The sequence below is a fragment of the Lepidochelys olivacea genome (assembly GCF_965140295.1).
Source record: "Lepidochelys olivacea isolate rLepOli2 genome assembly, chromosome: 2".
NCBI lineage: Eukaryota > Metazoa > Chordata > Testudines > Cheloniidae > Lepidochelys > Lepidochelys olivacea.
Genome location: NC_140412.1, coordinates 186,839,257 through 186,864,336, shown reverse-complemented (window position 1 = coordinate 186,864,336; position 25,080 = coordinate 186,839,257). Strand labels below are relative to the sequence as shown.

Below are 25,080 nucleotides of genomic sequence, written 5' to 3'. Positions count from 1 at the left end.
TGCTTATTTAGGAACAACAGCAGGAGGAAGCAGACTGTTGCTCCATTCTCTACTGCTGAAAGTATTAATGCCTTGAGCTTCTGCAGAGTTTCTCTATTAAATATAAAGTATAAACTACTATAGTGAACTTGCCTACAATTTTAACATTTAAAACGTCAAACTACTAAATCCATCACCATCAAAAACATGACCTATGAAATCCTCTAGACTGGTAGAAATGGCAGTTAAGCTGTAGAGCATTTCATTGGTTAGTGCCTTTTACCCTCCAGAATTTTAAGTTGTCTGGTGATTAGTCCGAGTTAATAGTTTTTAATAAGTGATTATTCTAAGTATCCAGTGGTTGATTTAACTGGGTAAAAGTCTTTCTGCACTTTTTGATGGGTTTGGAATTCAGGAGAACACACAAAAAACCCATAACACCAAGTTATCATGTAAAGTTATAACGTAGCTTTATATTACCTTGGTGACAAAGTATTCTGTGATGTATTGGTTGGGGAAGTGAGAGGACTGGACCAACTGGCTGGTGAACGTGGCGTAGGTCTTGTTAAAGGACTTCCCATTGACCCCTATGAAAAAATGGTATTCTAGTAAAAAATAATATTTCCTTTTAAATTTATGTTATATTTAATTTTTAACACCAGAAAAGTTCTGAGATTAGCTAGCTAGATATAAAAACAACGAGGAGCCCTTGTGGCACCTTAGAGACTAACAAATTTATTTGGACATAAGCTTTCGTGGGCTAAAACCCACTTCATCAGATGCATGGAGTGGAAAATACAGTAGAGAGGTATAAATATACAGCATATGAAAAGATGGGAGTTGCCTTACCATGTGGAGGGGTCAGTGCTAACGAGCCAATTCAAATAAGTTGGAAGTGGGCTATTCTCAAAAGTTAACAAGAAGGGGTGGAAATCACTTCTGTAGTGCTAATGAGGCCAATGTAATCAAGGTGGCCCATTTCAAACAGTTAACAAGAAGGTGTTAGTATCAGCAAGTTTGTTATTGAGTGTCCAGGGATATATGCCATCATGTGCCAGCAATGCCCCTCTGCCATGTACATTGCCCAAATCGGACAGTCTCTACGCAAAAGAATAAATGGACACAAATCTGACATCAAGAATTATAACATTAAAAAACCAGTAGGAGAACACTTCAGTCTCCCTGGACACTCAATAGCAGACTTAAAAGTGGCAATTCTTCAACAAAAAAACTTCAAAAACAGACTCCAACGAGAAACTGCAGAACTGGAATTAATTTGCAAATTGGACACTATCAAATTAGGCCTGAGTAAAGACTGGGAGTGGATTGGTCACTACAAAAACTAATTTCTCCCTGCTGATACTCATACCTTCTTGTTAACTGTTAAAATGGGCCACCTTGATTACACTGGCCTCATTAGCACTACAAAAGCGATTTCCACCCCTTCTTGTCAACAGTTGAGAATAGCCCACTTCCACCTCAATTGAATTTTCTCCCTAGCACTGATCCCTCACTTGGTAAGGCAACTCCCATCTTTTCCTATGCTGTGTATTTATACTTCTCTACTGTATTTTCCACTCCATGCATCTGATGAAGTGGGTTTTAACCCATGAAAGCTTCTGCCCAAATAAATTTGTTAGTCTCTAAGGTGCCACAAGGACTCCTCGTTTTTGCTGGTAGAGACTAACATGGATACCACCCTGAAACCTAGCGAGATATAAGTAATTTCAGTAACTAAAGAAATAGGCATGAGATATATTACTGTTTGTGAAAGTTAAGAGCACCAAGAGCTAACATGATCAGTTTACTTAAAAGTAATAATGCTGAGAATTCTCAACTTTTTGAAATATATATATACACACCTCTTTTTAAAATAACATTGTTAACTATAAATTAAAGGAGACTCCAAATTAGAAGCCACTTGCAAATAAATAAAACCAAACTTAACAAAATAATAATAATTATTATTATTATAATAAAAAAAACTAGTTACCTACCTTTGCATAACTGTTCTTCGAGATGCGTTGCTCTTGTTCATTCCAAGGAGGTGTGCGCATGCCATGTGCACAGTTGACAGAAGGAGTTTCCCCTAGCAGTACCCATCGGGTTGGCTGTGAAGCTTGCTGGAGTTGTGCTTTCAGGGCGGTATATATAGGTCCCTGTGAATCCATCGCCTCTTGAGTTTCTTCGGAGTACTCTGATAGAGGGGCAGGCAGGTGCTCCTTGGAACGGACATGAGCAACATCTCAAAGAACAACAGTTACGAGAAGGTAGCTAACTGTTTTTTCTTCTTCAAGTGCTCGCTCATGTCGATTCCAAATAGGTGACTCCCAAGCATCTCCTAGGAGAAGGGGGCGGAGTTTAGCAGATTGCAGACTGCAGGACTGCTCTGCCAAATGCGGCATTGTCTCTGGCCTGCTGCGTCATGGCGCAGTGCAATGTAAAGGTGTGGATCGATAACCACGTCGCTGCCCTGCAGATATCTTGAATAGGGACTTGTGCTAGGAACGCCACTGAGGATGCCTGGCCCATGTGGAATATGCCATCAGCGCGGGGGCAGGTATCTTTGCCAGGTCGTAGCATGCCCTGATGCAGGCCGTGATTCATGAAGAGATTCTTTGGGAAGACACTGGAAGCCCCTTCATTTGCTTTACAATCTCAATGAAGAGTTATCTTGATTTCCCAAATGGTTTCATTCTTTTGATGTAAAAGGCTAACACTTGTCTGACATCCAGGGAGTGAAACATTCACTCCCAGTTGCTAGCATGTGGCTTAGGAAAGAACACTGGAAGAAATATATCCTGGTTCATGTGGAATTGTGAAACTAACTTTGGGAGAAAAGGTGGGTGGGGTGCAACTGCAGCTTGTCCTTATAGAAGACAGTATATGGGAGCTCAGAAGTTAAGGTCTTAAGCTCAGAAACTCTCCTAGCTGAAGTTATAGCCACCAAGAACACTACTTTCCAGGAAAGGTAGAGAAGAGATCACGTTGCTAGGGGCTCAAAGGAGGACCCATCAGTCTTGAGAGTACCAGGTTGAGATCCCATGGTGAGATTGGCTGTCTGGAGGGTACAGTCTATCTAGTCCTTTGAGGAAGCAGCCAACCATAGGATTAGCTAAAACCGACCGGCCAGCCAAATCGGGATGGAAAACCGAGATAGCGGCCAGGTGCACCTTTATTGACGATACTGACAGGCTCTGCTGTTTCGAATGTAGTAAATAGTCCAGGATAAAGGGAACTGATGACTGTAAAGGTGGAGTTTCCTTTTGTAATGACCAAATAGATAATCTCTTCCACTTAGCCAAATAAGTGGCTCTAGTGGATGGTTTCCTACTAGCAAAGAGAACCTCCCCAACAAGGTCTGAACATGTGAGCTCCCAGGGGTTTAGCCACGGAGTTTCCAAGCCATGAGATGGAGAGACTCTAGATTGGGATGCTGGAGGCGGCTGTGGTCCTGCGTGATCAAGACTGGGACCAGGGGCAAGGTTATGGGCGTGTCCACTGACAGGCCTAGGAGCAAGGTGAACCAGTGTTGATGTGGCCATGCTGGTGCTATTAAGATCATTGACCTTTTGCAGGACCTTGTATACAAGTGGGAAGGGCGGGAATGCATACAGCAGGTGATCCTTCTAAGTGAGGGGAAAAGCGTCCATGAGTGAGCCCTGGGTGTGATTCAGGTAGGAAAAAAACTGCTGACACTTTCTGTTGTGCCTTGTTGAGAACAAGTCTATCTGGGGAAACCCCCATCGTTGGAAGATGTTGATCACGACATTTGGAAGGACAGACTATTCACGATTATGAAGGGACCTGCTGAGATGATCAGCCAGCTTGTTCCGAGAGCCTGGAGTGTATTGCCCCCCCCCCCCGCCCCCCGATCCCATTGCTGATGCCTCCATGACTAGAGACAGCAAGGGTTGGAGCCTGGAGAAGGGTACTCCTGCACACACCGCTTGCGGGTTGAGCCACCACAGGAGGGACTCAATAACTGAAGGAGGAATGCTGACTATTGTATCTAGGTGGTCTCGGTTTGGCCTGTATACTGAGGCCAGCCAGGCCTGTAGAGCCAGTGTCTTCTTGCGTGCTGAACTACATACGTACAAGCAGCCACATGACCGAGCAGCTTCAGGCAATTTCTTGCCATAGTAGTGGGGTATCATTGTAAGCCCCCTAATGGCACCCATGGTCAGAAAACGTAATTCCGGAAGGACTGCTGTGGCTTGACCCGAGTCTAGGAGAGCTCCAATGAACTCTATCCTCTGAGTGTGGGTTAGAGTTGACTGGGTCACATTCAGGATCAGCCAGAGCCTGTCAAAAGTTAACCGTACGAGGTTCACATGCTCCTCCACCTGAGCTCTGGTGCGGCACTTGATTAGCAGGTCATCTAGGTATGGGAATACTTGTATCTGTTGCCTCCTCAAGAAGGCATCTACGACCTACATGCATTTGGTGAACACCCAACGGGCCGCCAATAGCTCGAAGGGGAAAACCATAAACAAATAATGGGTGGGGTTGACCACAAAGTGGAGGAACCGCCTGTGGGACAGGAATATCGACACATGAAAGTATGTGTCCTTCAAGTTGAGGGGGGGTGTACCAGTCCTCCAGATCCAGGGAGGAGATAATGGAAGCCAGGGAGACCATGAAAAACTAACTTTTTCATGAATCTGTTGAGGTTTCACAGGTCTAGAATAGGCCTGAGCCTGCCCTTGCTTTCGGGATTAGGAAATATTGGGAATAAAACCCCTTGCCCCAGAAATTCTGAGGGACCTCCTCTACTGTTCCAGCTTATAGGAGCGTTTGTAATTCCTGTATGAAAAGTTGCTTGTGAGAAGGGTCTCTGAAGAGGGAAGGGGAATGGGTGGGAGGGATGGAACAGAATTTGAGAGAATATCCCAATTCGACCATGCATACGACAGATTGATCCAAGGTGATCTGGGCCCAGGCATGGTAGAAATGGGATAGACAGTTCATGAAATGGAGGAAAGTATCCGGGATTTTGCCTGGTCGCCCCCAGGTGCGCCTTCAAAAGTTTTGCTTGGGGTCAGAAGACTGCCTCACCGAGCCCTGGCTCTGGGTGGAAGAGGGCTGAGGTGGCCTCCTCCTATTATTTCTGCCCTGCCTCCTGTTGTAATCCTGTCTAGGATGAGTTGGGCAGAAGCATAGGGGACGCTGAGGTTTGAAATGCTTCCTTTGTGGGGCTAGTGTATGGTGCCAAGAGATTTTAATGTCACTTGCAAGTCTGAGACTGGAGCTTAGAGTCCATTTGCTCCAAGAACAGCCCTGATCCATTGAAGGGCAAGTCCTGAATTGTTTTTTGGACCTCATGTGGGAGGCCTGAACTATGCAGCCACGAGCTCCTTCACATGGCTATACTGGTTGACTTCGTGCGGGTTGCCGAGTCTGCTGAGTCAAGTGTGGCTTGCAATGAGGTCCTTGCTATAACCTTGCCCTCTTTGATGATGACCCTAAACTCTGACCGGGATTCAGCTGGAAGCAACTCTTTAAACTTAGTCAGAGAGTGTTCCAAGAATTGAAATTGTAGTGGCTGGCTGGAAATCTGAAGCTGGAGCCCTCTGTTAGAGTAGACCTTTTAGCCAAAGAGGTTCAGCTTCTTTGCCTCCTTAGATTTTGAGTCCGATGTGGGCTGTGCCGGCTGAGGATGGAGAGATGACTCTATGAGGAGTAGTTTTAACCTAAAGTCTCTCTCCTTTTTGGTTCTTGGGCAGAAATCTTCGCAAATCTTGTACCTGTTGGTCTGTTGGGCCTTCCCCAAGCACTTTAAGCAAGAGTTGTTGGGGTCACCATGGGCATAGGCTTCTGGCAGGACCTGGAGTAGGGGAAACCCCAACAGAAACATATCTAACTATAAAAACTACTTGAAACACTAACACTAAGTTAACTATTTACAGATACAAAGAGAAAGACCACTAGAGGATTGAGAAAAACGCAGCTCCAAAGACTGTCATGGGCGGTAAGAAGGAACTGAAGAGACGGCGGGTTGGCAGGGACCTATATACACCACCACGAAGGCACAACTCCAGGGGGCTCCACAGCCGACCCAATGGGTATGGCTAGAGGAAAGTCTTCTGATGACTCTACGCAGCGCACGCACACCTACTTGGAATTGATATGAGCAAGCCCAGGAAGAAGAACAACCTATATTAAGATGAAGATGAAAGTATGTATTAGTAACTTCAGAGCCAAAAAAAAAAAAGTGTAAATACCTGACCACCATTGCCCGTATTCCGGAGATGGTTGTGGAGAAGCTTTGTTGCTCCATCCTGAAATGTTTTTGGTAAAGCACCCAGTAACATTGTGAACTCTGGGGTATTGAGTTCAAATAGGGCAATCAGCACTGACTGTGCAGCCTAGAGCAAAAAAATATTAATGAAAACTATATGTGAATTTTTGTTTTAAAAATGTTAGATATTGAAAATTGCTTTATTTGACCAGTATGGATTCCAGAGAAAGGAGTAATCAAAAATGATGGAAGAAATGCAATGTTGATTACCTATTTTAATTAGATAAAAACTTCAAGAATAAAGGTATCGGCAGACAGGATTAAAAAACCAACAATGGACATTTGCTGGTCACACACTGATGATTCTGGTCAGGAATCCTCAGCCTTTTATTTCCCATGATCCTCCTAGCAACAAGTCATTTTGAGATATTCTCCCAGAGTGCTTTGTGCTCGTAACAACAGACAAATGAAATGACAAAGAAAATGGCATAATGACTTATAAGTGATTTTGGCATTAAAACAGAATCATTTCCAAATGACAGAAGACTCATATTTAGCAGTATACCTCAGACATGATGGGAGCCAGCTTGCTATATCTGCCTCTTCCCCAGAAACTTTCTGGTGAGCTCTCAAGTGGTTGTGACCCACAAGTTTATCAACTGAGAATCCTTATTTTTTATTTTAAAATTTAGCAAATAGATGTGTTAACCTGGAGTACAGTAGGCATAGTTCTGTGGTCTGATCATAGGTCTTTAACTTACACAGACTCCCCCAAGATCACATGGGGAGTCATTTAAACTCTTTCTTCCTCAGTTTCCCTTATCTATAAAAAATGAACAATAACCTTGTGAGGTAAATGTCATTAGAATTAATTTAGCAAATTGGAAAACACTTTGAAGATTAAAAGTAAAATTTGAAATATTAATATTAGAGCATCTGCCTTGCTGCATAATTTTTCTGATTTTAAGTTTTTATTAGTTAGGCAATTTATAGATCCTCCCCCCATTTAGAGAGTAAATACTTGTTTTTAAACTGGTGTTTTAAAATTGTTTTCCTTGTCTTGTATCAAAAGCACATCTCTTTAATGACAGTAGAATGTAATTAGTTATGCAGTGTATTTTTAGCTAACTTTTTTTTAGCTGATTTAGTATCATTTACACAATTTAGTCAGTGCTGATTAGAGAGGCCAAAAGGTTTGTCAGTGTGGCAAGAGGCCAGTCACATATCAATGAAAGGCAGGATATTGTTGAATTACACAGACTTATTTAATATTTTAATTCTGGTATGAAGCTGATTCCAGATTAACTACTTAAATTTATCAGCTCACCAACAAGGTCTGCCATGCACTGGACAGAACAAGCGCCTAATGTTTGAAAAAATGATAGACAACTTGCTTAAGTACCAAAATATTTAAACAAGTAATTTAGAAAATTCTTTCAGATATTTATTTCTCTCTTTTTCTCTCCAGAGTAATGAACTGTAGTAACTTTAAATTAAGTGGAAAGCTAACATTGAAAACATACATCAGCACATATTCATGGTTGTGTTTAAATATAATTAAGTAAAACATTAAAATCTTAAACATAAATTTGCTGTGAACAACTGCTCTTCACTGGTGAATTGCTACATGTTTAAATCTCTTTCTCATTCCTGTCCTAGTCTCTTCACTTCAATGCAATTTGAGTTAATAAAAAACAAAGGGAAACTGACAGATTCATCAACTCCTAACTGGTTAGAGTAGAAGTGATTCACTGATCTCTCTGCCAGTTGAGACATAAATCCCCCCAGAACTCTAAAGTTTCCAGATTGTACCTGTTGCTAATCTTATATGTAACCTTGTGTTATCACTGTCACTCTTATCTTCTCTCTCTTCTCTGTTGTATTCTAAGCCCTTACCCCCAGGCATCATTCAAAATGATTTAGAATTTTAGCTTTCTGGGGTAGAACTGTATTTTGTACTTGTACAGAGCCCATCACTATAAGGCTCATATCCTGCCATCTCGAGGTAGTGTGGCTTCTAATTATGCACATTTGGCTACTGAAGGCGACTTTGAGAAGTAGCATGTGTCAACATGTTCCTATAATTGGGGGTCAAAGTGGGAAATAAAAATGATATTCCCAAGGTCTCCCCACAAATGAAGTTTTATTTTGGTGTCTCAAGTGGAGCTACATTCACAGCAGATTTTCATAATGTGATTGTCTGTTTTTTTTCTTACATGCTTTGACCACCAATCAAAGAGTTATCAATTTTGATGTTTAATTAATCATTATTTTGCTTCATAGTAAACCACCCCTCTCGCAACTATTGTTTCAGGCTGGCTGTATATTGATGCACATATCACTGCTTTGGTTTATGTACTATAGCCCTTAAAAATTTGACCTTAGAAACTAGGTTGCTAGAGACTTTTCATTAAAAAAAACAAAAACAAACCCAAAATAAAACTCAAAACACAACTGAGATTCTGGAGCACTGAATGCTAGCCTCCAGAGAAAAGTCCCAGTTCAACGACCAATAGCAAATGGTCCTTTGGAAATGCTCACACTGGGAAAAGGTCATTTGTACAAAGTAGGTGGAAAAAAGCTGCTTTGTTTTAATATAATAGAAAAGTTCATTAAAAAAGTTACCACCTATTAAAAATAGAGAAAGTTGCTGTGAATGTTTATGATATATCTAATTTTTCATTCAAATCTATTTAAGTGAAAACCATTTAAAAACCATAGTTTAATAATGTCAGGATATCACTTTCAAATATTTATTGGTGTAATCTTGAAGCTCAGGGCAACTGGCTATTGCAAGTGGCTCTCTGATGGTAACAAAAACTAGGTAGTGTTCCAGATGATAAAGCTCATTGGCAGCTCCTCCATGATTCAGTTAACTATTGACATAAGAACCCATACGAGAGATTTTAATCATCAGATCAGATAGAATGCCACGTGCCTTACGACTTAAACTTTACTGATTTAGGTGAAAGAGACCCCTGAATATAAAGCTCTAGAAAAGTGTTATCAGGTCGTGAAAAATTCACTAGCTCAGGGTGAATATGAAACTTCTCTGGGCAAGTGCCACCAAACCCTACAGAATCTTAAGCTTTCATTTAAAAAAAGATAAAGTCCAGGTTTTTCAAAAATGATGCCTAAAGTTAGGTTTCTAAATAATTATTTATGGATCTACTGGATGGTCACTACTCCTCAAAAAAATCAGGCACTTTAGGTGCCTAAAATATGAACATAGGAACCTAACTTCAGGCACCCGATTCTGAAATGATTGGCTTATGTTTCTAGGCTTCGGCGGTTTTGAAGTTAAAATCCCAAATGCAAACCAAGCGCAAAGTGAATTAATGCTGTCTCCCTTAGTCAGCAGTCTGCTCCTGTACCTCCCATGCTTAAAACTTTGCCAAGCGAAAGCAGAATGAAAATTGACCAGAGTCTGATCAGTTTTCATTAATGTTATTAAGAGTCCTGTGTGCAGCTCTGAGATCTACAAGCATAGGGTCATACTTCATTCTGCTGGTGCTTGAAAGCTCTGAGCAGAAGCAGAGGCAAGCACTGGAGCTAGCTGATGCAGGCGAGGAATCAAAAAAGGAGACTGAGATGGAGTCAAGTACTGCAGAATCCCACCTAGCCTTGTAACAACTAAGGTTTTGGGGAAGAAGGACAGCGTGGGGGAAGAGAACCAGAGTACGCATGTCTCCTCTTCCCTTCCAGCAGCCTGCGGTGTTCAATGACTGAAAACCTAAGCAGCTCTAACACCTAAACAGAGGCAAATCTGAACAATAATTAGCATTATGAGACACCACCCAGGAGGAATACAATCCTCAACTTCCCCCTTCCAAGATGCTAGAGGGACTGGTTTCTCATTTGGGCACTGCCTATGGGCAGTAAGACCCCCAGTGTTTTACATTAGTTTGTGGCTAGTAGATATCTGACATTTTCAAACATGAGAAATCAGAACAGAGAAATACTGCAGCAAGATTCTGGAGAGAGAGAGAGAAGCAGAAGAAACGTGGTGAGAGAAAAATACTGAAGAGGAGGTAAAGGGAGAGAGACAGTTGCGGAGGACAAAAAAAGTAAACAATAAAGATAACGCAAGATTAGAAACAGTATGATCTACTATAGTAAGAAAAAGCGAAGTTTAACCAGGAATGGAAATATGACAGGAACCAAAACAAGTGAGACGAAAAAAGTAGACTTGCTGAATACTTGGAGATTATATTACTGTATTTGCATTTCACTAGTATTTGCCAAATAATTTATTTGACAAATATACTGTGTGTCAAACTACTCTTGCAAATATAGTCTTTGAAAAATACCACTGAAACTTGCCAAACATTGTTTAAAAATGTTTTTCTATTAATTGTATTCCTTCCAAAATGTGTTAGCATTAAATGTAATAATTCTGGATATTCTTGTTATCCATATAAATGCCCAAGTCATAGAATCATAGAATATCAGGGTTGGAAGAGACCTCAGGAGGTCATCTAGTCCAACCCCCTTCTTAAAGCAGGACCAACCCCAACTAAATCATCCCAGCCAGGGCTTTGTCAAGCCAGGCCTTAAAAATTTCTAAGGATGGAGATTCCACCACCTCCCTAAGTAACCCATTCCAGTGGTTCACCACCCTCTTAGTGAAATAGTTTTCCCTAATATCCAACCTAGACTTTCCCCACTGCAACTTGAGATCATTGCTCCTTGTTCTGTCATCTGTCACCAGTGAGAACAGCCAAGCTCCATCCTCTTTGGAATGCCCTTCAGGTAGTTGAAAGCAGTTATCAAATCCCCCCTCACTCTTCTCTTCTGCAGACTAAATAAGCCCAGATCCCTCAGCCTCTCCTCATAAGTCATGTGCCCCAGCCCCCTAATCATTTTCCTTGCCCGCTGCCGGACTCTCCAATTTGTCCACATCCTTTCTGGAGTGGGGGACCCAAAACTGGACGCAATACTCCAGATGTGGCCTCACCAGTGCCGAATAGAGGGGAATAATCACTTCCCTCAATCTGCTGGCAATGCTCCTACTAATGCAGCCCAATATGTTGTTAGCCTTCTTGGCAACAAGGGCACATTGTTGACTCATATCCAGCTTCTCGTCCACAGTAATCCCCAGGTGCTTTTCTGCAGAACTGCCGCTGAGCCAGTCGGTCCCCAGCCGGTAGCAGTGCATGGAATTCTTCCATCCTAAATGCAGGACTCTGCACTTGTCCTTGTTGAACCTCATCAGATTTCTTTTGGCCCAATCCTCCAATTTGTCTAGGTCACACTGGACCCGATCCCTACCCTCCAGCATATCTACCTCTCCCCCCAGTTTAGTGTCATCCATGAACATGCTGAGGGTGCAATCCATCCCATCATCCAGATCATTAATGACGATGTTTGACAAAACCGGCCAAAGGACTGACCCCTGGGGTACTCTGCTTGATACCGGCTGCCAACTTTGACAGTGAGCCGTTGATAACTACCCGTTGAGCCCGATGATCTAGCCAGCTTTCTATCCACCTTACAGTCCATTCATCCAATCCATACTTTTTAAACTCTTTGAAACTCTCTAATATCAGGCCTAACAACATCTTGTGGTAATGAGTATTACTGTCTTACTACATGCTGAATGAAAAAGCATTTACTTTTAGCATTTTTTAAATTTCGTACTTTTTAGTTTAATTGAATGTCCTTTTATTCTTGTGTTATGAGACAGAGAGCAGAAGCTCCCAACCTACTTTCTCTATGCCATTTCTTATTATATGTTACACACAAAAAACTATGTTAAAAGAACATCAGTGTTACAAAGTCAAGTACTCAAAAGTAAGGAAATGCCAGCACAATCTTAATTCTGCCCCCCAGTGCACATGTATTATGACACAATCTTTAATTACATGGTCACATACTATTTTTTCCACAAGGCCCATGCCTCATTCAGTATACATGATGGATAGTGTTCACTTAATGAGGAGCTATTCAGTATTTTGCTTTCTAGTCATTGCTCAATGTGTGGCCCCATGCTTTTACTGCACACTATTCGAACTGCTCTCAAGACAGAATTATTAATTTCCTCATGAGCTTTTCTATGGCACTTAGACACTATAGTGATGAGTGCTTCACATAAACATTAATTTTAACTTCACAACACTCCGTTGAGATGAGGGGGTATTACTCCCATTTTATAGATGGGGAACTAAGGCAGCAAGATTAAGGTAAAAAGTTACCACTAATCTGAGAAGATTGGACCCTGATTTTTCACAGTATTAAGCACTTTATATGGTCAAAACACAGCTTTCCACAGAATTAAACATTGCTGTTAGTGCTCAACACTTCAGCATATCAGATCACAGAGTCTCAAGCTGGGCATCCAACCAAGCTGTGACATCTCTGCTCTTGATTCTAATGCCCAACACCACCCTGGAATGGACCACCTGGGAATAGCAATTACAAGAAAAGTCCTTTTAAATCCCCACAGCCCTGGGCTGGAGCACATTCTCTTTCTGTGAGGATGGTGCATGCTCAGTCTGGTGAGCACGAGGAGCTGTGAGCTGCTTAAGCATGCTCAGCGAGGATGGAATCTTTGGAGATTTTAGCTGCCAAAATCAGCCATGTGCAAACTACAATTTTCAAAGGCTTATGACTTGGCCAAATTTGGGCAGATTTTCACAGGGACAGCGAAAGGCATATCCCTGACACAAACAAACGCCTCTGCCAAATTTCAAGCCCCTGCTCCAAAGCCCATGGACACTAATGTTGTTCAAGGAAATGGTCACCAGAAATTTTTAACATGGGCAAAATGTATTTCTGCATTACCTCATTCTTGGAAATGGCTGAACAGTTTTGGCTGAATTTTTCCAAAAATATTCAGCCTGAGGAAGACACCCAGCATGTAAAATTTCAGTCCAAAAACTCAAAGCTTGGCAAATTTATAAGCAACTTAAAACAGGGCGCTGGGGCAGGAAATGTTAGGAATCTTTAATAACAGAATTTGTTTCCAGCTACTTTTATCATATTCCCCCCTAATAATCTCTTTCTTTTAAGGTAAACAATCCCAATTTTTTTCATTTTCTTCATAGGAATTTATCCATACCTCTAACTATTTGTTATTCTCTGAACCACTTATAATTCTGCAATATCCTTTATGAGAAGGGGTGACCAGAATGGCACACAGTATTCCAGATGAGGCTGTACCACTGATTTGTATCATGGCATTACAATATTTTCCACATTATTCAACATGCCATTTCTTATGCACCCTAACATAATGCTTGCTTTTTTGACCACAGCTACACATTAAACAGAAGTCTTCGTTAAGCTTTACATAATGATTGCCAGTCCCTTTCTTGAGTTGATACTGTTAATTGAGAACCTTGTGAGGTGTAAAAGTAGTTTACGTCTTCCCGCCAGTGTGCACTGCTTTGCATTTGTTAACACTGAACTTCATTTGCCATCATGTTGACCATTCATCAAACTTGGTTAAGTCACACTCTGAAGTTCTTCAACCTTCTCTAGACTTGAATAACTGATTAACTTTGTGTCACCTCATTTTTTTTTAAAATACACTCTTTCTAAGTCATTACTAAACATATTAAAACACTGAAACTAATATGGAACCTTGAGGCCCATGGTTAACTTTTTACCATGAAGAAAACTGACCATCTATCCCTATAATTTTTTCCCTGTCTCTTAGATAATTTTTGACCATGGTACTGTTTAGCCTCTCATCCCAAGACTAGTTAGTTTTTTGGTAGCCTCTTGTGAGAAACCTTGCCAAAGATTTCTTGAAAGTCTATATAAATAAGAAAGTTGACCAACAATCCATTACAATTAAACGAAGGACAAAACAAACTTTTATTTCTTTTAAATTTCAGGAGGTATGGTAGCATAAGTATTTTTCACATGGTTAGTATGTTTCATCCTTGGACTTGTAGGTTTGGGTTAAGTTTTCAAACTGATTGTTATTTATTATTAGTGTTCTTTAATGGGCTCTAGCTAGTGTTATTATGCAACCAAGTTACTGGAGAATAAATTTCTGAAAATGTTTGAAAAAAGATTTAAAACTGTAACAGACAAAAAGGGTTTACATGTAGTTCATTTAAAAACAACTGCTGGATATCAGCATATATCATACAAAATTAGAAAAGGATTCAAATACCTCATCTTTTACTAAAATGACTCCCTCCCCTTTTATAAAGTTAGTTAAAAAAAGGTGGGGGGAGTGATAAGCAACTTCAATGAAGTCTTAATGGTTAAAGAATATTATGCTTGTCTGGAGAACGCCTGCTTGACCAACTTTTTGCCATATACTGCTATATATTTTGATGACTGAGTAGACTGATGAGATCCTCCTCACTATTTTAATGAGCAGTTTAATTCAGCTGATTGTCCAGTAAGCAGGAGCATTTTGTTAGACTCCCCCACATCCTTTGTTTTCAATATCTCCAGATTCTCAGTAGCTTAACAGACTAGGAGTTTCAGCATGACCTGGGAGGACAAGGAAAGCTAAGAAAAGGGATCTGAAGAAGAGTCTGGACAGAGCTGGTGCAACAGGCAAAGTACATGATTTTGGGAGCAGTGTTTTGGATGGACTGATGGACAATAAGGCTAGAGTTAGGCAAGTAGGGATTGTTCAGTTGAGGTGATAAAGCCTTGGACAAGACTCAACAATGGGAATGGCACGGAATGATGGACTTTTTTGAGCAGTTGAGGAAAAATAGGATTCAACAGTTACTGTAAGTGGAAAGGGGGGAAGAAGTGGAAAGAATGATTGAAAGAGGACACCAAAATTAAGAACATAATTGAATATCATAAACCTATACGCCTATACAATACTCGCCTTTTAAAAAAGTTACTTTCCATTTTCTTGCTAAATGATGATCTAGTTCACAGAGAAATGTACCAAGTTTCCTAAAGTTCAGCACCAATTTTTGTTTGCACACAACGAATGAAGTTTCTTTTTACAGACTTTGTGAAATCTGCTCTTTTTGTAAATTTGTATACTTTTACATGCTTATGGGAGAAAAATGATACTAAGACAGTCAGCGCCAGAGGGACAACGATGATAGTGGAGTTTCTAACAGGAATAGAAAAGGGTAGGTTGAGGAGAAATTATTTTAATGTAGGTTAGTAATAGGTCCGCCATGAAGAAAAAGCGAGAAAGAGCAGAGGTAGATCTACAAATGATCAGCAAAGACCAGATAATTGTAATCATGTGATCAGACTATGTCTCCCCAGCAAAAGACAAAAAAAAAAAAAAAAGAGAGAGAGGTGCCAAGCTCTAAGGGATGGAGAAACTGTCAAAGGAGCAGTCAGAGAAGTCTCTGAAGTCTGGTGGTGGGAAGTTGGCATAAAATCTCAAGAAGAAAGGGGTCACCCAAAAAGATAAACAACACAGAATAATCTGTTAGTGAAAACCAAATCTCTTCTTTTTAATCAATTTTTTACTGGGAAACACAACCCCCTCTCACTTCCTGCAAAAAAATCTCTGTAGAATGTGTATTTTAGTTTTCCACAGCAAATGTTACCAACAGTAGCTTTTGTATGAAGAGTTCTTTGATGCCAAAGTAGTAGTTTTATTAAAATGTCAGCTTCCTATTGTCACCAACTCAACAATTACTCCTTAGATCCTTTTGTCAAATACAAAGAATGTGCAAAACCAGATGCAAACATTCAACCAGATGAACTATAATTTTAGTTTCTTACTCACCCCTCCTGTGATCAATGTATTATTACTGGGCTAGAAGGTGGCCTTTGTTGCAGTAATATTAGTTAAAGCTGTCTAGAGACGGCCACTTAAGTAAATTTAACTGTCATACAAAGTGTTTTAAACAATAGTATTCCTTTTACCCTAAGATAGGTTCCTCCCAACCACCTAAAATATAACTAGTACTGTCTAGAGCTTTAAACTGTATGACATTTAAGCTCAAATATTTTAAAAAACACACCTTTATCTTAGTCTAGACATGGCTTTAATTTATCTATTTTGACACGACATGCTTTAATGTAATCTGTGTATCGTGAAATGGAGTAGGTTCTCCATACTTTTGAAGAATGAACCTACAAAGAATTTTTTGTAGGAGTCTTTTGTTGGAAAAATTGTCAAACTACAAAACCCTAAGAAATTTTTTTTGTTAAAGCATTAGTTAAGAATATGGTAACAACCCACATACAAATACCTCCTAACTCTGATAGGACAATCAGAATAAGTTTCAGCTTTAAAAACTACTGAAGAAAAACTGTGAAAGACTAACTACATATTTTAGCATGAATGGACATACCTTCCTAACATCTGAACTTTTCGGTTCTGTTGTCCAGGTGATGATCCGAGATACCGCCAGCCTAGTTTCACTTGAATTTACAAAATCCCCTGGGTCCATCTGCTGTGCAAGAGTCTCTATGTATTTAAGAATTGCAACTTTAACCTGCAACGGTAAGCAGAGTCAGGTAAATAGATAAAAACAAAAGTATGCTGCAAATGTGAGTGTACTCAAGAAACAGGGTTCTAGTTATTTAGAACAAATAATCCAGAATGGCTAATATAATGGGACAAAATGAGATACTTTTTTAAAGTGAATTAAATATTGGCAATTTTATCAGAAGTCTTTTAGCTGATTTTAAAACCAATTACCTGGAGTCAATGTTTTTGTTTAATATCCATATCATATCTATAATCTGTAAACGAGTCTTCTGTACTAACAGACATCTTAATTCTCACTAACATTAAATAAAAATACTAGCATACTGCATGTGCAAGTGTTTAGCCATTCACTTTGTATTTAGTTTGTTTATATTTGGCATAGGGAGCACCACCTGATGAATTGGAGAGGATATATACAGATGTAATTGGCTTCCTCCAGTAAACGGTATATAATTTGCACTCAGAATCCCCTGGCAGTCCCTTTAGCAGCAGAAATCTATGCTGAGCATTAAACATCTTTGTTAGGGGATAAATTTTGTAAAACATCTTCCTATTAAAAATAAACCATAAGGGAAATATAACTGTTACAATAAAGCAGTGCCAGTAAGCAAGCAACAATACACATGGCAATCAGTACACACACTTTTCTTTGACGGAATTCATTACATTAATGAATGCCAGTGTGTTTATGAATAGGCAAAAATGAGACAACGAAACGGGGTGGGTGATTATTTGGATGATCTGGTTTAACTTTTTAGCTGTTTCTATCTCCATTAATTCTGGTGCTAGATCTGAGATTGTGCACAGTAAAATCTGAAAGATTTTTTTAAAAAATGTGTTTATGGCTTGCACTGATAACTGTTCTGAATAAACTTGGATCATTTAAAAGCTTCCCTTGGTCATCCTAGTATTTCAGATATATAAAAAATAAAGTGTGTCAATGCACTGAGCGACAAATATGTTAGTGGCAGGCAATGAAACTAGATGTAATTTAGCCATATTAATTTTTTCTCCCTCATGCTGGCTGTTAAGTCTTGCCTTCTTTGAAGTTACACATAACCCAAGAATTGAAGCTTTTTCTGATACATAAATCAAAGGAAAATACTGTTGAGAACCTGGCAGCTAAAATTTTTTCCTTTTGAGATACAAATCTTAAAACTACTTATATTTTGCAAAATGTAGATTTCAAAACACATACTAAAAACAAAACATCTCCGTTCTAATATCCAATCAAATATAATTGTGTGCATATACTGTTTCCTCCCCCACAAGGCTAATGAGCATTTTTGTGACATTGCTGTGTCCATCTGCTAATGATATCTTAAATGTATATATACCTTTAAAACCAGATGCTGCAATTAGAAACCAATGATAACACGGTGCAAAAATGCACCCAGCTATCTGTACACAAAAATTCCTAAGAACAAGATATAAGGTTTACTAACAGTTAAAAACTGTGAAGAAAAGCACTCCCAATGGAAGTAGAGTCAAACTGTCTCCAGGAAAGATGGTGGCCCCTATGTGGTCTACAGACCGGGAGGAGTACTGAATAGCAGGTGAGCAGAAGTAGGAACCATCGAAAGGGCAGCTTGTGACCTCAGTCCCATTATGAACAATAAAAGATGGCAGTCATTTTGAAAGAGGTTAGTTCTTCATGAATTTTTTTTTTGAAAGAGAACATTATTCTTTGGTGTCTGGAAACTTTCTATGTTGAAGAACAAGAAAAGATGACCATTAGAGATAAGTTACTTACATTGTACAGTGACTGGAGTTCTTCAAGATGTTTGTCTCTATGGGTGCTCCACTTCAGGCAGGCATGCTCCCTTTGAGCCTTTTGATTGGGGACTTTTGGTAGTGCCAATTCAGTCCGCACATGTGCCCTAGCTAACCTTGTGCCCTCTATTGAGGGTATATAGGACAGTGTCAGACGAGCTACCCTCAATTCCTTCTCTACCACAAAGTCCCGCAAAAGCAAAGACTCCAAAGCAGAGGGGAAATATGGCAGGTAGTCGAGGACAAAAGACAAATGACTTGAACTCCAGTTACTGTGTAAGGTAAGTAACTTCTTCCTTGAGTAATGTCCCTATGGGTGCTCCACTTTAGGTGATTCCTGAGCAGTACTCCCTAAAGGAGATGGGTGCTTTGGAGTGCAGTCAACAACTGCTGAAGAACAGCAGTACCAAAAGCAGCATCTGCCCTAAAGGCATGCATGAAAGTGTAATGTTTTGAGAAGGTGCGAATCAAAGCCCATATGGCAGCTTTGCAGATTTCTGCAATGGGAACATTTAATAGAGATAGCGACAAACACTGATTTTGTAGAAAGGACTATAACCTGAGGAGGAGGACAGACATTAGTCACCTCATAGAAAGAAAGAATTCAACCAGAAACCACTCAGTCTTTGGGGTGAGAGTGGGGTCCCTTTAACTCTGTCCATGAAAGAGACAAATAATCTTGGGGAGACCCTAAAGGGTTTAGTCCTGTCCAAATAAAAAAAACTATATGTTCTCTTGACATCTAAGGTGTAAAGCGTGCCTTATTCTCTAGTCTGGTGAGGCTTAGCATAAAAAGTGGCAGCTAAACATCCTGACTGATATGGAAATCCAAGGTTACCATAGGTAAAAACTAAGGCTGTGGCCAGAGAAGTACCTTTTCTTTATAAAAACAAAAAATGGTGTGGCGGGCTCAGACATACGAGTCCCTAGCTCGATTCTGCCAAACGAGGTAATAGCCACCAAAACGGCACTCTTCATGGACAAGTGGTGAAAGGAACACCTAGCTAGTGACTCAAAGGGTGGTTTCATTAGAGAACTGATTCAAATCCCATATTTGGGTGGGTTCAGTGACATGGGGAAAAAGGTTCATTAACCCTCTGATGAATCAAGATGTGGTATGGTGAGCAAATGTTGAAAACCCTTCAACTGGGCAATGGAAAGCTGTGACAACTGTTAAATGGATGGAACTCAGAGAGACACCCGAGTTCTTCAAAGCAAAAGATAATCCAGAATGTGTAATAGGGAATAGTCAACAGGGGACAGATGCCACTGGGTATGCCACTGGTGGAATCTCTTCCGTTTCTGCAGGTATGTTTTCCTAGTACGAGCCCTCCTACTGTTCAGCAACACCTCCTGTACTTCTTTCAAAAAGGTAAGAGCCATTTAGAAGCCAGCCCTTAAGGTGAGTGCTGCGAGGTTGAGATTAATTTTCCCCAAGTCTTGAGCCAGCAAGTCATTATTAAGTGTAATGGTGGATGAGAGAGGAAGGGAACCAAAGTACAGGAACAATATTTGTCTTGGCCATGATGATGCAAACGTTTTCTGTTGGTGGCAGTGGTGAAGAGATCTATTCCCAGATAGCCCCAAATAAGTTATCTCCCCCTTAAGTGAGTTCCCATTTGTGATCCTGGCAGAAGTACCTGCTCAGTTTGTCTGTTATAGTATTCTGGAGACCTGGTAAGTATGGCTGAGATGAAGATTTGATGGGCAATGCACCAGTTCCCACCAGTTCCACAGCTTTAGAGCTTCTACATAAAAAGAGGATCTTGCTCCTCCCTGGTGACTTATGTAGTCAATGCTGGTCTGTCATAATTCTGATGGATTGCCTCTTGATCATAGCTGGATAATATTTGCATGCATATTTGACTGCTTTGAGCTTCACCAAGTTGATATGGAGAGTAGATTCCTAAGCAGTATATTTGTCTTCAATGGTATGAATGAAGATGCGCTGCCCATCCTATTAGTGTGTGCATCTATTTCTATGGTCACTGTGGGGGGAGGCAGTGTGAAGGGGACTCCTGTGCAGACCACGTATGGAACTTTCCACCAATCTAGTGGTTTTAAGTCCTTTCAAGGGATCGATGCTAAGGCTAGGGGAGTGATTCCCCTGCTTGTGTACACGTATTTAAGCTAGCTCTCACTGAGATAGTGCAAGTATAAACATTAGTGTACCCGCGGCAGCACGGGTAGCAACAGGAGATGCATGGCTGAGCCCTGCCAAGTACATATCCACTTTTTTTAGATGGGTTTGTACTTGGCATGGCTTAGCTGTGCTTCTGTTTCCACTGCCCATGCTATCGTGGCTATACTACTATTTATACTTGAGCTAGCTTGATGCAAGATACCGTGAGTATCTATAATCACCATACATCTAGATCGAGGCACCATGTATCGAGATACCAGATGTATCCAGGGAGGCTTGCAACGAAGTCCTTGCCAACAGTTGTACCTCTGTGATGATCACTTGAAATTGCTCTCACTGCTTCTGTGGTAAGTGGTCAATAAAAAAATTGATCTTTCCATAATTAATGTAATTATATTTTGTGAGTATGGCTTGATAATTGACTATTCTAAATTGTAACAACACAGAAGAGCAACATTTGGAGCCAAACAAGTCTAGCTGTTATTGATCCTTGTCCTGTGGTGTGGATCTAGAGCAGTGCTGTCTATTTCATTCGTTCACACCATCAATCACCAGTGAGTTCAGGGCTGGGTGCATGAACAGGAGCGCATAACCCTTGGCAGGAACATAGTATTTCTCATCTGTCCTCTTACAAGTTGGGAGTACAATAGCTGGGGTTTACCAAGTGATTTTGGCTGGTTCCAGCAAAGCCATGTTTACAGATAAGGCTAACCTACCAGAGGAGGCAGTATGGAGAACAACTCTTAGTTTGTGTTCGATCTCACGAGTCCAAAGGGATATGAATTTTTTCCCCATCAGTTCCTGGAACTGCTTGACATTATCTGCATACGATGGCGGTGAAAGCATTATTGCATCACAGGGTGGAGAGGAAGAGATGTTAGTCTGTACTGCAGCTTCCTCATTAGCCCTTTTTTCCTGATCCTCAAAGGATTATTCCTGGAGAGGCTGACAGAGAAGAATACATGATGTCTTCTCTGATGCTCCCCACAAGTGGGACTGGGTGCTCTGGAGAGTTGCTCCATATAGGCTGCCCACAGATCCTAAAACGACTATTTCCCTATATAGGAAAGGGAGGGGGCAGGGAGAGTAACTCATGGTTGTTCAAACCAGGAAGAGTGCAAGGTGACCCATGCCTTGAAGTTTCCCTCACAGACCAAGTGTCAAGAGACTGAGCTCTAGGTTGATAACTGAGCAAACACTGGACAGTAATTGGAGGGTCAGAGGAGCTGCCCTCGTCATTTACTAGAGAAGGGGTTCTCAACCTTTTTCTTTCTGAGCCCCTTCCCTAACATGGTATAAAAACTCCAGGGCCCACCTGCGTCACAACTATTTTTCAGCCCCACTGCAGCAAGGCTCAGGCTTTGGCTTTCTGCCCTGGGCCGAACCAGTCTCGTGTGGCCCTGCTCACAGCCCCCGAAGGGGGCCATGGACCCCCGGTTAAGAACTGCTGCTCTAGAGGGGAGGAAGAAGACGGGGCATTGAAATATGGAGTATGTCTGCCCTAGAGTGTACCAGAGAACGTCCCATTACCAAGGGGTGATGTGATACTAGAGACAGGCAAGGTTCTTGTACCAAGAGTCTTTTCTCACTCATCAGCACAGGGGCTCCATGTTCAGGCATATGAATCTGAAGTGGAGCACCCATAGGGACATCACCTGAAGAAGAATCTAAAATTTTATTGAAGAAAAAAAAACATACTACCCATTGTACCATATCTATGCAATATTCACCTCTCTTCCAATTTTTGATAGACATACAACTCCTGACATGAGATCATTCTGGACCCCCCCCACCCCTCCCAAAAAATGTATGCACACGTATATAAGAGTGCTACATTTTGTAAAGAACCCAATTTCAAATTAAATTTTATTCTCAGATAATTCATTCAGTATTGAAAGAATTATATACTGTAGGTTTGGGGAAGACAGTGTATTCCTCACATGCTTGCTTTAAGTACAAAGCTCAACTCAAATTTAAATACTTCCCCCGCCCCCCCGAACAAGTACCTTCATGCTTTTTACCATGCCGCCTCTCAATTGTGGTAGACACTCCCTGTATGCAAAGCTGCCTCATTATCTTCCTTCAAATTCCCCCTTAAAACTCTCCTTTGATGTGATGCCTACAAAAAACTTGACAACTATTACTGGTATTTTAAGACCACCGCCTATCACAATGACCAATATTGTCTTATTGTTTCCTTGTGCTCCCCCATGATCTGTCCGTATCCATCTGTTGTCTCCTGTCTTACATTTGGATTGTAAGCTCATTAGGGCAGAGACCATATTCTTGTTCTTTGTACAGAATCTAGCACAATGGGATCCTGGCCCATGACTAATGCTCCTAGGCACTATGGTAATACAAATAAATAATAATAATCAGGAAGCTGTTACCAGCACCTCCATAATATTGTAATTACTCATACATAAACAAGCTGCATTTTAAACTATTGTAGAGCATTTAACAAATAGCTTTCCACATGAGGCCACAGATGAGATGTCATTGGCTCTGTTGCCAACTAAATACTGGCAGCACTAAGTTGTGTATCTCTTTCTACAGATTCAAAAAATGCCATTATTTATATGTCACAATACCTACACAAGAGATCAGTTCTTGGATAAAGAGTAGCTGGCTGAAACTCAACCCTAGACTGAGCCCCTACCTCTCAGAGCCCCTTTCCCCTCACTATGCTTACTATAATGACAATATGTGGGAATGTGTAATGCTGACTAGCCATTACTTATTTTTAAACAATTAACACACTTATGTCTGGCTTAAGTGGAAATATGTTACCAATCCCTTCTCATGTGGTCCTCTACATGTCCTGCTCACGAAGAGGACATCTGATTGTGGTCACCAAGAAATTTTGCAAGAAAGCATTCACCTCAGACTGGAATCTTGTACTCTGACCTCCGATTGAGAAAAATTATTGGTCCATGATGAGTACAGCCAACATGTTAAAATCTCTAACTGAACATGGATTGTCCCTGAGGCGAAGCAAGCGGACATTGAACCCTCAAAAGACTAAGAATATGGAAAGAAAGGGAGGGGTGGAGGCTCTCACACAAACGACACCTGAAGTTGTATCCTGCTCTCTTCCTTGGACCAGACAAGGGGAAGAGAAAGACCCTAATCATCAGTTAAACCAGGGTTCTCAAACTCAAATCACCATGAGGGTCACATGAGGACGAGTATATTGACCCGAGGGCTGCATCACTGAAACCTCTTCATACAACGATACAAAAGTATAGTCAAAAATGAAAAAAATGAAGAATAATATAGTATGTTATTAAAAGTCACTATTAATTTTTTTAAAACTGTAATGCGAAGAGGGGTTTTAATAAAATATAAACAGCTGTAACTATTCCTTATGTGGTCTGTAACACTGATGATGATCTACACTAACAGTCTATCAACATAGCTGTAATGGCAGGAACTTTTTAAAGTAACTTTTCATATAAAATACGTTGCCACTTTTAACGAACATTCTTCCCAACTACTCACAGCAAAGAATCAAACATGCTGAACTTCATACCTCAGACTGCTCATCTAGTCTATGAGGCCCTGCCCCTGACCCACCTTTTCCCACCCCCATTCCAACCCCTTCCCCAAATCTCCACCCCAGCCCTGTCTCCTCCCCTGAGTGTGCCGAATCCCCGCTCCTCCCTCCTGGAAAGTCTTAAGTGCTGCCAAACAGGGGGCAGGGAGGAGAGCTTGGCTGCCGGTGGAGTCGGTGCCTATGGCAGGCCGCAGGAAATAACTCTGCGGGCAGCCACGTCTTTAAGACCCCTGAGTTAAACAAAGCCTGAAGTTACTTCCCCACATGCAAAACAAGCTGAAGTTATTTGCAACAACTAATTCTCAACTAAAATCAACCACATGATTTAGAGACTCTAAGAAGCCAATGATGTGAAAGTGTTTTCGTTTAGATTTTTAGAAATGTCTGAATTCTCCAACTTTCCAGTAGAGACAGGGTTGTATGTGTGTGTCACTAGCAGTTTCTATAGGTAGACACTAAAAAACACAAATCTTATTAGTACAAAAAGTTAGTTTGGGTTACAAGCTCCAAAACTGCTAAGTGCTTGATTTAAGAATCACTTTTGCATTTATGTAACAGTGTCAGGAAGACAACAGACACTATTAGTGTAGAAAGGGGAATAAGCTAAGTAAATAGTTTTTAACACAGGTTGTACGTTCAGAGAAACTTAAGGTGGAACACTAAAGTGGGAAACTACACAGAAATCATTCTAAGTGCTATACTTCCTTAAAACAAGAGTCCGCCTCTGTCTTTAGCAAGCTCTTAGCTCAATTGATTGGATTTAAGAAAGGTTTTTGTCTTTAAATTTCTTGTGAAGTACTGAAGTTATTCTTTTATTAATCTTATACATTGATTTAATTAATCATTATAGTAACTGGGGAGGAGCCAGATAAATTGAACCACTGATTTATTGACTGTATTTCAATTGTAATCTTGAGCTGATCATTGCACTGTGTTAGATTAGATTAGTTTAGGGAAATAGGAAGTAAATTAATTAGTAACATATATCACTTATTTGTATT

The 25,080-nt window shown here is 40.6% G+C and overlaps 1 protein-coding gene across 36 annotated transcripts in view; it reads right to left on the bottom strand.

Annotated features, from left to right (window-relative positions):
• Positions 1–25,080, bottom strand: part of CLASP2 (cytoplasmic linker associated protein 2) — a 265,493-nt gene that overhangs the window by 31,308 nt on the left and 209,105 nt on the right. For all 36 annotated transcript variants that reach the window (XM_084618633.1, XM_084618647.1, XM_084618644.1 and 33 more), the window contains 3 exons: positions 16,468–16,611; positions 6,204–6,347; positions 460–566 (listed from right to left, as the gene is read on the bottom strand). In XM_084618633.1, the coding sequence (XP_084474759.1) occupies positions 460–566; positions 6,204–6,347; positions 16,468–16,611 (395 nt within the window). The remainder of the gene's footprint in view (positions 1–459; positions 567–6,203; positions 6,348–16,467; positions 16,612–25,080) is intronic.